The sequence below is a fragment of the Dreissena polymorpha genome, chromosome 8 (genome assembly GCF_020536995.1).
Source record: "Dreissena polymorpha isolate Duluth1 chromosome 8, UMN_Dpol_1.0, whole genome shotgun sequence".
Taxonomy (NCBI): domain Eukaryota; kingdom Metazoa; phylum Mollusca; class Bivalvia; order Myida; family Dreissenidae; genus Dreissena; species Dreissena polymorpha.
In genome coordinates, this window is record NC_068362.1 from 72000462 (window position 1) to 72012759 (window position 12298).

At 38.7% G+C, this 12298-nt stretch overlaps 1 protein-coding gene across 15 annotated transcripts in view; it reads right to left on the reverse strand.

Moving 5' to 3' along the window:
* The window catches only part of LOC127841058 (cilia- and flagella-associated protein 43-like), a 96173-nt gene that overhangs the window by 67083 nt on the left and 16792 nt on the right, over positions 1-12298 (reverse strand). For all 15 annotated transcript variants that reach the window (XM_052369584.1, XM_052369587.1, XM_052369597.1 and 12 more), the window contains 5 exons: positions 11824-11955; positions 11518-11631; positions 11031-11111; positions 4248-4396; positions 3268-3371 (listed from right to left, as the gene is read on the reverse strand). In XM_052369584.1, coding sequence (XP_052225544.1) covers positions 3268-3371; positions 4248-4396; positions 11031-11111; positions 11518-11631; positions 11824-11955 — 580 coding nt within the window. The remainder of the gene's footprint in view (positions 1-3267; positions 3372-4247; positions 4397-11030; positions 11112-11517; positions 11632-11823; positions 11956-12298) is intronic.

Here is a 12298-nt window from a genome sequence, read left to right on the forward strand (position 1 = left end):
CAAGCAACACAGAATTTTAATTTATCATCAAGCCAAATGTCCCAATGAGCAACAAGTAATGTTACTATGATTGTAATTGTTAAAATTTATTTGTTATGTTACAGCATCATTTACTTCCAGTTGTTGAACAAAACAATTATGTAAGAACACAAAATATCAATCATAGACTACTTTACATGCATGCAGAAAAGAGTTTACCATGTTCTGTGCTGAGCCATTTATATGTGAAATGAAATCGCCAAAGCTTCATAAACTCGGATTATTGAAAGTTTGCTATTGATGAGTATTGGAATACCAAAATCAAATACAACAAATAGTATCAAACACTGCAAAAACACATGCTGACATTGGTAATTGTTTGTTGTTTTGCTTTTTTTATATAAAAGAATAACAACATAATCTATTACATAGACACTTAATTCTTATAATTAATCATCTCATAATCCATGGCTTGAGGGTTGACCTTTAAACTTCTGTATCTGACGTAGAAACATATATAGTGCTTATTTTCTTCTAAGAAGTCAACATCTACGTTTGAATAATTACTGCATATTATGCATAAACCAATGACAAAGATTTAAACCTCAAATATCTGCAAATGCAATTCAAAGCTCATGTGCCAACAATTTTCTTATTTGTACATCTATCATTAATACAGGCAACAGTACAGTAGTTTTAGAACTCTAGTTATATGAGCTGTTTATGAAAGAGAACAGACACAGATAAAAGGCAAAGCACCGAGATATTCTTCCAATATAGAGGACTTCAACCAGTGTTCCTATTATCATGCTAACTTAACAACAGTGTGAGACAATCAAAAGAAGCAGAATATTAAAAAAGTAAGCATTTAGGAAACTCAGAAAAATGAAACACATTACAAAAACAAAAATGAGACAAACAACAATCTTAAAGTGCAAAAACAAGTTTAATAAACATTTTAATACACACACTAATTTGAGAAATTAAATTTTAGACCAGAAAAACTTCTATAACTCGAGCATCATAATATCAAATACCTACAGTTGATCAAACAAGTCTTATAGTCTCTGCAAAATCATGAATTCCACAATAAGAAAAAAACTTCTTTAACGTGAGAATTGATAACTCAAGCACATGAGTCAGTGCCTATTCCCATGTGATATTTAAATTTTCCCTCCATATCATGAGGAGGTTAGCGACACCTCCTTTCAAGACTATCAGACAGTGGTAAATCGCTCGCACCTAGTAATCGCTGCAAACGGATTAAGTTGATATGTTGCCAACACATGTCAATAGGAGGACTAAGCGTACATAACAAAGTTGATATTCCCTAAGATTTATTTCATTCATTTTGTTAAGTATAGGTGTATACATTTAAACACATCTTAATAATTGTATTGCCTATAAATTTTATTTGTTTTATATACAGGATGTAATTATTGCTGAACATTCAGATCTCAAGTTAAAGAAGTTTGATTGTAGCTGTTGAAGAAATAGGCACATGGTGCAGAAGTCAGTATACACATTCTAATCAAAGCAACACACTTAGACTTTAATACTGTTTAATTGTTTTACTAAGCCTATAAAAGAGATATCAGTATTAAGACATGTCCTTAGACATGACATAGACATTTTCAACTCTGTTGTTAACGATAAAAGAAGAACAACCAAAGACAAATATTCTTTACAAATAACATAATCACCTGAAGGCATGGTCTCTGTAAAGAACAGGTTAATCTTCTATATGGATTATGTATTGCATATAAATGTAAAAAAAACAACATTATTTCCCCCTTTTTTTTCAAATAGCTTTATTTATAACTATTATCAGGTAAAACTGAATAAAAGACAAAAAAAAAATTCTTAAAGAGAATTGCAAATGGTAATTCAGCATCAACGTTATCCCCAAACGTATTCTCAGCCAACTCTCAAAATAAATTTATCTTTGAACTCGCCATGGTGTAATGGATATGGTGTCCGCCTAGCGACCGGGAGGTCACGGGTTCGATCCCCACCGTGGGAGCATTTTTAGATTTCCCCCAAGACACCAAGTACTGGTTCTAGGCCCAGGAAACGCTCGAGAGCATTTATATAAGCCATAGGCTTTCGATGCAATCCAGCTATAATAAATAGGTTTAAACTAACAATCCATTAAATTCATTATATACTTAAAGTGAAAACCCCTTATAAAAACTAAAATTAGCAACAACAAGCTACGCTAGCGTTACCTATCGCCGAAATCGCCATTGGCGATTACAATTCCTGGCTGGCGATTAAAAATAATATTTTCATGAAATTGGCGATTGAAAAAAATAGACCCTATGCTTTACAACTCTAAATGCCTGTTTTCAGGCCGTATAATCGGTATTCGCATAAATCGCCAGAAACATCGCTAAGATTATACAGATAACACCCTTACCGGAAAGGCCCCAGGGGATAATGACGACCGCTTAGGTTGATAATCCACATGGCTTATGTCTTAATTGGTAACGCTTTACACTACGACCAGACTTTTCGAACATTTGGGTTACTTGGGGATTTGGGTGATAACTGAATCACTGAAGCGCGCCGTGTAATGACCTATGCTATAGATGTTACGATTCAACGTTATCGACTCCACCAGTATGGAATTGTCATTTAATCAGATGGGCGGAGTTATGGCATTGAAATTGAATTCCCAAGAAAAACGATTTTGATTGGCTAAAAAGTAGATAAGAGTAACTTCCCTTTACGGTCGCTATGTGACTTGAAAGACCGATTTAGCAAGTAAGTTGCAGATTCCGCGAAAAATGGATGCTGCAAACGAAAATGGAAAGTCGAAGCCACAGAAATTAACACAATTCTTTTGAAAAGAAAGCGGACAGAATAATGTAAAGTCAGGAAATGACCAAATGTTAGGTTCGTGATCGGAGGATGTCTAAAATAGTGCAGACGTGAATGCAGAATCGGAAACGTCTACCTGTCAAGTCTCACGGTTTCGCCTATGAGTCTCACCGTTTTTGACATGCAATGACGGTCTAATGCTGACTAAGTAATTTCTCAGGCATTTCTTCTAAAACAAAAAAATGAACAAAAGTAATGTTCGGATTTCATAAATGTCGTACAATTACTACCGAGACGGCGGGCTGTTTTAGTGGTTTCTAACCTAAATACCACATGTACCAAAAACTGTTTAATGGCATGCCCCCAGACCCCCCTGGATTTGGCGACTAAGTTTTTTTCCTTAGCGCCAACCTAGAACAAGCAGAGATATCAGTTTTTACAACAACCAAAAGTAATTATTTATACCAGTGTGTGCCAGGGGTTTGAAGTTCTTAGACGCCCGACCGTCTATTAGAAACACATGACCATCTTCTGAGACAGACAGCAGATACATGCCAGTTTCCTGGTATCTAAAATAGGAATCAAAACATCAGAGGAGTTAATTAAATCCAAACAAGACATACTTACCTTGATTCAGTTGCACTTTCATCTAGTGACAATAAGTACTGGTATTAACACTAAAAATTTATGTGGTATTTGCCTTCAGTCATTGGTCCTTGACAAGGACCAAGAGACAGACCCACTAAGTGATAGTTGACACTGTATCACTTATGTACTGGTGCACGTGCTATTTTGATGACCCATTAGCATATTTTATTTGGGCCGTGCTCTGTGAAAAGGGGGTTATATGAATGTGCGTAAAGTAGCCTGTGCAGACTGAGCAGGGGCTTAACTGGGATGACACTTTCCGCTTTTATGGTATTTTTCGTTTACAGAAAATCTCTTCAAAAATCCACATCAGACGGAAAGTGTCGTCCCTGATTAGCCTGTGCCGACTGCACAGGCTAATCTTGCATGACATTTTACGCACATTTATTAAACCTCCTTTTCACAGACTTTGGCTCATTTGCATTACTTTTCCCCTATTGACAATAGATGGCTGACAAAAAAATTGCGAAGTTCACATTGGACAAGCATCTGACAGATGGACCATGTGTCTGACAAGAGCAGAACCCTATCAGACAATGTGTCTGCCAGTCCCTTTTGAGGTTGTGGAGAATCTGTGCAAATCTTAAAAGTAAACAGGTGAAAGCCCAAGCCAGACTTACACAAAAAGCATTACAGGACCATTGTATAGATCTGAATCACTATGGCACCTCAGTAAACAGTTGAAAACATATGGAAGATTTACACCTAGTATAGAACAGGGCACTTTTGAACCTCTGAAATATTATGCAATCTAAGTAAACATTTTAAAATACAGTAAAAACACCTGCAAGACTTACACAAGATGGGTTACAGTGCCCTCGTACACTCGTACCCTCTCAACAAGTCGGGGATTCTCTACATCGTTCATGTCAAGGTAGTAGATGTATCCCCCTGCAGTGCCCACTGCACACACGTTCAGCATAGGGCTACACGCCATAGAGAACGCCTGAAATATTTGTGTGAATGTGAATATTTATAGATTGAGTCATTAAAAGTGGATAAAGCCAGTTTAAAAAATTACAATAAGACTTATTAATTTCTGACTATAAATGAATAATATTTATTTTCGCGGAAACAAGCGTTGTTGTTGTAGTTTATTGTTCCTATGGATACGATAACGGAATACTTCAGTCGTTTTCGTTATGTACGAATCAAATGAATTAGCTATAAATATAAGCTTACGCAATTTCCGTATCACGTGATTAAACGTCATCTCCTTCTTTTACTATCAGTGTGAACGTTCACATCGACAAAAAACAAAGTTTAATTTAAATCGCAAATCATCTTAAAAATGCCTCGTGGTCGTGGAAGTAAAAGGACATACACGGAAACTGTGGAGGAGCCTCAGGAGGAAGATTCCGGGTTCCTTCAACCGGACCCAGGTAGCAGCTTTATAGATTTTGAAAGGATATTACGGGCATCTCAAATTGTTTCTAATAAAAATGCGCGTAACGTTGAGGGGTGTGGTGTTAGCGGGGAATCCGCATCAACTTTAAGTTGCCCGGTAATCGAAAATGCGCAAGTTCAATCTCTTGCTTCGTCTATTAATCAGGGTCAAACCACGTACAATTGTCAGGAGTTAACTCGCTTATCAACTGATGACTTGGCTGCGCACGTGACAGCCTAATTAAAGCAACAAATAGCGAGAGGCGAATTTGTCTATTTGGCCTTACTGTTAAAAGGTGCCTTTGATTTATCCGCTTTTTGTAACGGTAGTGTTTTGCAACTTTTGGCCCAGGGCACACTTGAACAGCGCCCAAAGGAATGCAAGGATAAAATCCAAAACATCGAACGTTGGTCAGACGCCTTCTTGATTTATGCGTCTATCTACTTAATCACGCGACCCAAGAAAGTGCAAGAGATTTTGCATTACATGTGGACAATTCGCGAGTGTGCATCACGTCAGGGGGGGTTTGCATGGCGAGAGTATTACAAACAGTTTCGTCTGCGCCAGGCCTTGCACCCTACGTCTTTGGTGACGATCAATAATGATATTTGGTGGCGATGCGTGCTAACAAGGGCCCCTGAGCGACAGGGGACGCCAAAAGCTAATTACTCGTGTCACTTTTATAACGAGGGACACTGCACGTGGCCCTACTGTCGGTTTACACATGCATGTTCAGAATGCCGATCTGAACCTCCGGTCATTAACTGTCCTTTGCGACCCCGCCCTATGAGCGTCACGGGGGCGCCCCGTTTTCAAAGGGGACGGGGATTGCATCGATTTCGGTCACGGCCCCAATGGTGCGGGAGCAATCGTGGCACCCCAAATAGGTTCTAAACCTGACGGGTTTTTTCCTTGTAACCATGACCTACTTTATCTCGCAATATCGCCAGTGAATATCAAAATATTACTTGAATATTTAGCATCCTACAATTTTAAAGATCGAAATGACCTTTAAAATGGTTTTACAAATGGGTTTTCAATGCATTATAACGGCCCCAGAGTCAATAGATTTAGTAAAAACTTAGTCTGCAATCACGAATGCAGACATAATTCAAGATAAGCTAAATAAGGAGATTTTGGCGGAAGGATGGCGGGGCCTTTCAGCGAACAACCTTTTCCTATTTCATGGTTTCCCCGATTGGCTTGGTGCCAAAAAAGACACCAGGCGATTTTAGGATGTTTCACCACCTTTCTTTTCCAGAGGGTTACTCGGTTAATGACTTCATTGATAAAAAATACTCCTCAGCTCAGTACACAAATTTCAATGAGGCGGTTCACATGGTTCAAGATTAAGGGCGACACTGTAAACTTTTCAAAATGGATCTTAAGAATGCATTTCGCCTTCTTCCAGTTCGGCGAGAAGATTTCAAAATACTTGGCATAAAGTTTAATGGCATGTATTATGTAGAAAAAGCATAACCATTCGAAGCTTCAGTCACTTGCAAAACATTTGAACAGTTTTCATCATTCCTTGAATTCTGTGTTATGAGTAAAATGTCATCGGGCAGGCTTCAACACTATTTAGACGATTTTCTCGGAGGCGATAAATCTGAACTAGGTTGCCGCAAACTGATGGATTCGTTTATCAATTGCATGCACAAGCTAAACGTGCCGTTAGCCACAGAGAAAACAGAGGGGGCCCTGGAAATAATAGTGCTTTTAGGCTAAGAATTAGATTTGGCGGAATAAGTGGATTCCTAAAATAAAAATCGTTGTGTTACAAGAAAAAATTACCTCCATTGTGCAGAAACAAAAAATTAACCTGAAGCAAATGCAATCGTTAATAGGGTCTCTTAACTTCATTTGCAGGGCGATCCCAGTCGGCTGCCCGTTTTGTAGGAGATTAATTAACACCACCTGTGGCATAACAAAAGCATTCCACCTCATAAGTATAATGCGTGCTGTTAGGCAAGACCTCGAAATGTGGTTGACATTTTTGCGCAATAACAACGGCGTGTCGGTTTTCCACGACCGATACTGGATATCCAATGTTGACACTGAATTGTTTACAGATAGTGCTGGTGGGTCTGGTTTTGGTTTTGGGATTTATTTTAAAGGTCACTGGTGTAACGCTACTGGCCGGATTTATGGCGGCAAAAGGGCGTAACTAGTGACATAACTGTTCTCGAATTATTCCCAATTGTAGTTGCACTGTTTGTCTGGGGCGAGGATTTAAAAAATAAAAAGATAATGTTTCATTGCGACAATGAAGCGGTGGTTTATATCTTAAACAAGTTGATGTCCAAGTCTGATATGGTCATGGATCTAGTTCGAACCCTCACTTTAAGATGCTTGGAAATAAATGTTATTGTTCGTGCAAGCCACATACCAGGATCTCGGAACCTATTGTGCGATGCGTTATCTCGGTTTCAGATAAACAAATTTCGAGAGCTGGCTCCGGAAGCAGATCCCATGCCGACACCGATTCCAGACCATCTGTGGAATGTCTTGGACGTACAGCAGTCGTTAATGTTCAGTAGTATGTCGGTAAATTTGTGGCGTTCGTATCATTCTGCTTGTAGCGTGTTCAACAATTTTCGATATGCATATAGTCTAATCAGCAACTGGCCCGCGGATCAACATGTAGTTCTATTTGTAGCCTATTGTTTCGAAAAGGGTTTATCACCTAAATCAATCAAGACCTACATTTCAGGCTTGTCCTATATTCATAAATATATATGGGATGGTACGATATCAGTAACATTTTTGTAGTAAAGAAAATGCTTGAAGGCTGTACTCGGTCGCGAACCACGGTCGATACCCGGGCGCCTATCACACGAAAAGTGCTGGCGGTTATTGTCTCACAGTTAGCTAAGGTGTGTTATAATGACTTTGAACACGCTCTATTCAATGCCATGTTTATGCTGGCATATTTCGGTCTTTTCCGGGTTAGTGAACTGGTCTCAACCGCAACAAGCAGTTGTCAGTTACAATTCGCCAATATAAGTATTACGGGGGATAAACACGCCGTAATTATCACACTTGGAGAATCAACGCGGTACTCCGGTTACACTCAGGATCCCACAGGATCCCAAGTCCGCATTGTGTCCCGTCCGGTCGCTCATTAACTATCTCACAGTACGACCCAAAAGCATCGGTCCGTGTTTTTGCCACCTCGATGGTCGCCAAGTCATAGGAACCAATTTGTATCTGTTTTATCAAAGTGTATGTTGTCCGGCAAGATAAATAATCATCATATTAAAACTCACAGTTTCAGGATAGGTAGAGTCACGGACTTAGCCTCCGAGGGTATCCCGCCAGCCGCCATCAAGCTGATGGGGCGATGATCGTAGGGGGCGTATACCGCGCATATTCGATAGATTTCAAGAGCATTATTTCAAAGCAAGTTTCTTAATTTATTTTTTCAGATATTTGGGTTATCGGGGATTCGATCCCGTACTGGGCCGGCATTTGGGCCATTCAGACTACCCTTCGCACCCCTGCAGCGAAACCAATCGGTTGGTGGGGCATGCGCGGGATGTCATGGGCCCAGTTTCGGACTTCAGTTGAGTCTAACGTGCTTTTGAAAAAAAAACTATTATTTTCATCAATTTAGGGGGTAATGACCTTCGCAATATGTCTTCCACCAAATGACGAAACAAAGTTAAACGTGAACTTAATTACATTCGGGTTGCTCTTCCCTATTCCCTCTTGGTTTGGATTGACATTCTCCCTCGATTGAATTTGAGTCGGCGAGTCAGAGCGGTGGATTGACCGGAAAAGAAAGTGCATCAATCGTTGGGGCATTCTGCACGCGGCAAAATTTGCAAATTTAAATTGGTGTCGGTACCGGTTAATTCCGATATTGTGGCGGAAAATTCTGTTTTCCGGGGTCAGTTGGGCATGCCGACTTATTTTAAAACATATATCTCTTAAAGCTAACCTTAACGACATTGACTTAACACATTTGTTCGAATGGATTCTGCGTTACTTGTAACATTAGCGTTTTTCTTTTGGGTAAATGCCTACTTATTCTAAAACATATATCTCTTAAGGCTAACCTTAAAGACAATGACTTAACTCATTTGCACGAATGGACTCTGCGCTACTGTGTACCATCAGCGGGTCCTTCCGGGTATGTCAAAGAAATTAAAGCCTTAAGTTTATAACATAGTATCAATACCGTAGGGAAAAAACTTTATATTTGAAGGTCCGTTTTTAAAAGTGTGTAACCGTTGGTCCGAGTTATAGTGTGTAAAAAGTGTGAAATCGCTGGTGTAGCGATAGTTATAGAGTGTGTAAAAGTGTGAAATCGCTGGTGTAGCGATAAATAGTATTATGGACCAAGTTTAAGTGTGTAAATGTCAGACCTAAATAGTGTGAAATCGCTGGTGGAGTGATTAGTGGTATTATTGTGTTGGTCCAAGTTATAAGTGTTTTAAAAATGTGAAATCGCTGGTGGAGCGATTAGTGGTATAATTGTTCGATTTAAAGTGTCTAATCGCTGTCCTAGTTATAAAGTGTGTAAATGTCGGACTCCGTAAAATCGCTGGTGGAGCGATAAGTGGTATTGTGTGTTATAGTGTCTGTCTAGCGATTGGTAGAACTAGGTTTAGCCCAGTCAAGTGTATGGTTTTCCTAGTTTGTGGCTCCTGAAACATTTTTTAATTGGGCATCGGTGTTGCTGCTAATGGCATAACTTCACATTGGTAATTTAATGGGTGCTCATCCATCTCCGGTAGACATAATTTTTCAAGACAATTCGGGTCACATATGACAGCCAACCCTGGTACAGTGGTTACCACTGGCTGTTTTTTCTGTACCGCTGCGGCCATGCAATTCCACACTTTAATTACTTTTTATACTAAATAGATATGTTTTTGTATACTTTATAATATGTTGTTTTATATTCATGTCATCGGTATTGGAAAGCAAAATATGTTGACATAGTATTATCAAACCAGTTAACTAAGTAATGTGTTGTTATTTAATTGTTGCAGTCGTAAAATAATCAGTGTCCAATTTGAAAATGTTTTACAGTAAAAATAAACCATAAGAAAATCTGCAATTGATTTGGGATGTTTTTATTAGTTGTTATTTCAATCATCAGCCTATATTGGCTGCATCAAAATTAACAAGGGCTGTTTGTAAAACATGCATGCCCCCCATATGGGCTGTCCGTTGTAGTGGAAGCTATTGTGTGTTTACGATTTTTGTCACTGTGACCTTGACCTTTGACCTAGTGACCTAAAAATCAATAGGGGTCATCTGCGAGTCACGATCAATGTGCCTATGAAGTGTCATGATCCTAGCCAAAAGCGTACTTGAGTTATCATCCAAAAATCATTTTACTATTTCAGGTCACCGTGACCTTGACCTTTGACCTTGTGACCTCAAAATCAATAGGGGTCATCTGCAAGTCATGATTAATCTACCTATGAAGTTTCATGATCCTAGGCGTATGTGTTCTCGAGTTATCATCCGAAAACCATTTTACTATTTTGGGTCTCCGTGACCTTGACCTTTGACCTAGTGACCTCAAAATCAATAGGGGTCATCTGTGATTTATGATCAATCTACACATGAAGTTTCATGATCCTAGGCATATGCATTCTCGAGTTATCATCCAGAAACCATTTTACTATTTCGGGTCACCGTGACCTTGACCTTTGACCTAGTGACCTCAAAATCAATAGGGGTCATCTGCAAGTCATGATCAATCTACCCATGAAGTTTCATGATCCTAGGCGTATGCGTTCTTGAGTTATCATTCAAAAACCATTTTACTATTTCGGGTCACCGTGACCATGACCTTTGACCTAGTGACCACAAAATCAATAGGGGTCATCTGCGAGTCATGATCAATGTACCTATAAAGTTTCATGATCCTAGGCCCAAGCGTTCTTGAGTTATCGTCTGACAACCACCTGGTGGACGGACCGACAGACCGACATGAGCAAAGCAATATACCCCCTCTTCTTCGAAGGGGGGCATAAATATTAAATAAAAACGTTATCTTGTCCTTTACTTCAATTAAGTATTTTGAGTATATTACTAAATTACTAAACAAACAATTTATCACCAGTTGCATTTATATATTGTTTGTACAAACATTTTCCAAACCCTTGTTAGAGCATTCTAATTGTTTTATCCAAACACGCTTAATAATCATCTTATTTATCATGGTACTCACAGGCATATCTACAGAAATGGATGACACCAGTTGTCCTTTATCAATCGTCCACACCTGGATCTCACCGTTTTCTCTACACGTCTGTAAACAGACAATTCTATGACGATTATTTTACATGCAAACATGTCAGCAATCCACAAGTAAGCTCTAATTCTTCAAGAACAATATCTGTGTTCTGAGAATAGAAGTGAGAAATATTGTTTATACTAATATATAAGTTCAACTGACAATTTAAAATAAACCCTTTACCACTAATATACGCATTTTTAGGTTTGTTATACCTTAGAAAATCCAATTAAATGTATGACCTTTCTTCATATATTCAAGTTTATGAGGCTTATTTTCAACCCTTAGATACTGATGAGCAGCAAACAGCATTAAACCTGAACAGACTGTGCGTTATTCACAGGCTGTTCTGGTTTTACGCTGGTAAAAAAAGCAATTTTCACTTTTCTTTTTAGTGGGAACGAGTTAAAAGGTTACATACCACACAATGTTCATTTCCAGGGAGACAGGAGATGGCAACAAACACTCCATAATGGAGGTTCTTGAGGAGTCGCAGGCTCTCAGGTGTTCCAGGCTCGTACAGATGAAGTGAGCCCTGTAATCACATGTTAAGTTCTCATACAAATGAAGTGTCTTGCCTGATGCCATGGAAAGGTACTAGTTTTGATTCACAATAAGGGGGCAAAGACACAAAGTACTGGTTCTACAAAGAAGACAAACTAGAGTGCATCTTTATAAATCAATTCGATCCTACTAAAATCAATAAGTTTAAACTAAAACTCCATACCGCTTCTGAGCCAAGGACCATGTGGCGATAGCTTGCAGAGAAGGCCATAGACGTGACTGGTACTCCAATTTTACACACTTCTAGCACACTGACATCCCTTGATTTCACATCAACCAGTCGCAACACACCGTCCTGGGTACAAACCATGCAAAATAACAACATAAATTATAATCTGACAAGTACGTATGTAGTCAAAAAGATACTACATTCTTTATTACTGTTCATTTTTTAAAGTTTTTCTTTAAATTTGCAACCAATGTGCACAACACTTTTGAAATTTTTATTAATAAGAATAAATTATTAAAGTGCACATCTGTGATACGAAAACGTTGTGGTTTAATATTTAAACAGAGCTATTATGTAATTGATCCAGAAAATTGCTTAGTTGTTAAGTCAGGCATCTTTTTCTTTTGCATGTATACAAAATACTTATGCCGAAAACATTATACGTTTCACACTCACAAAAAATACAGGA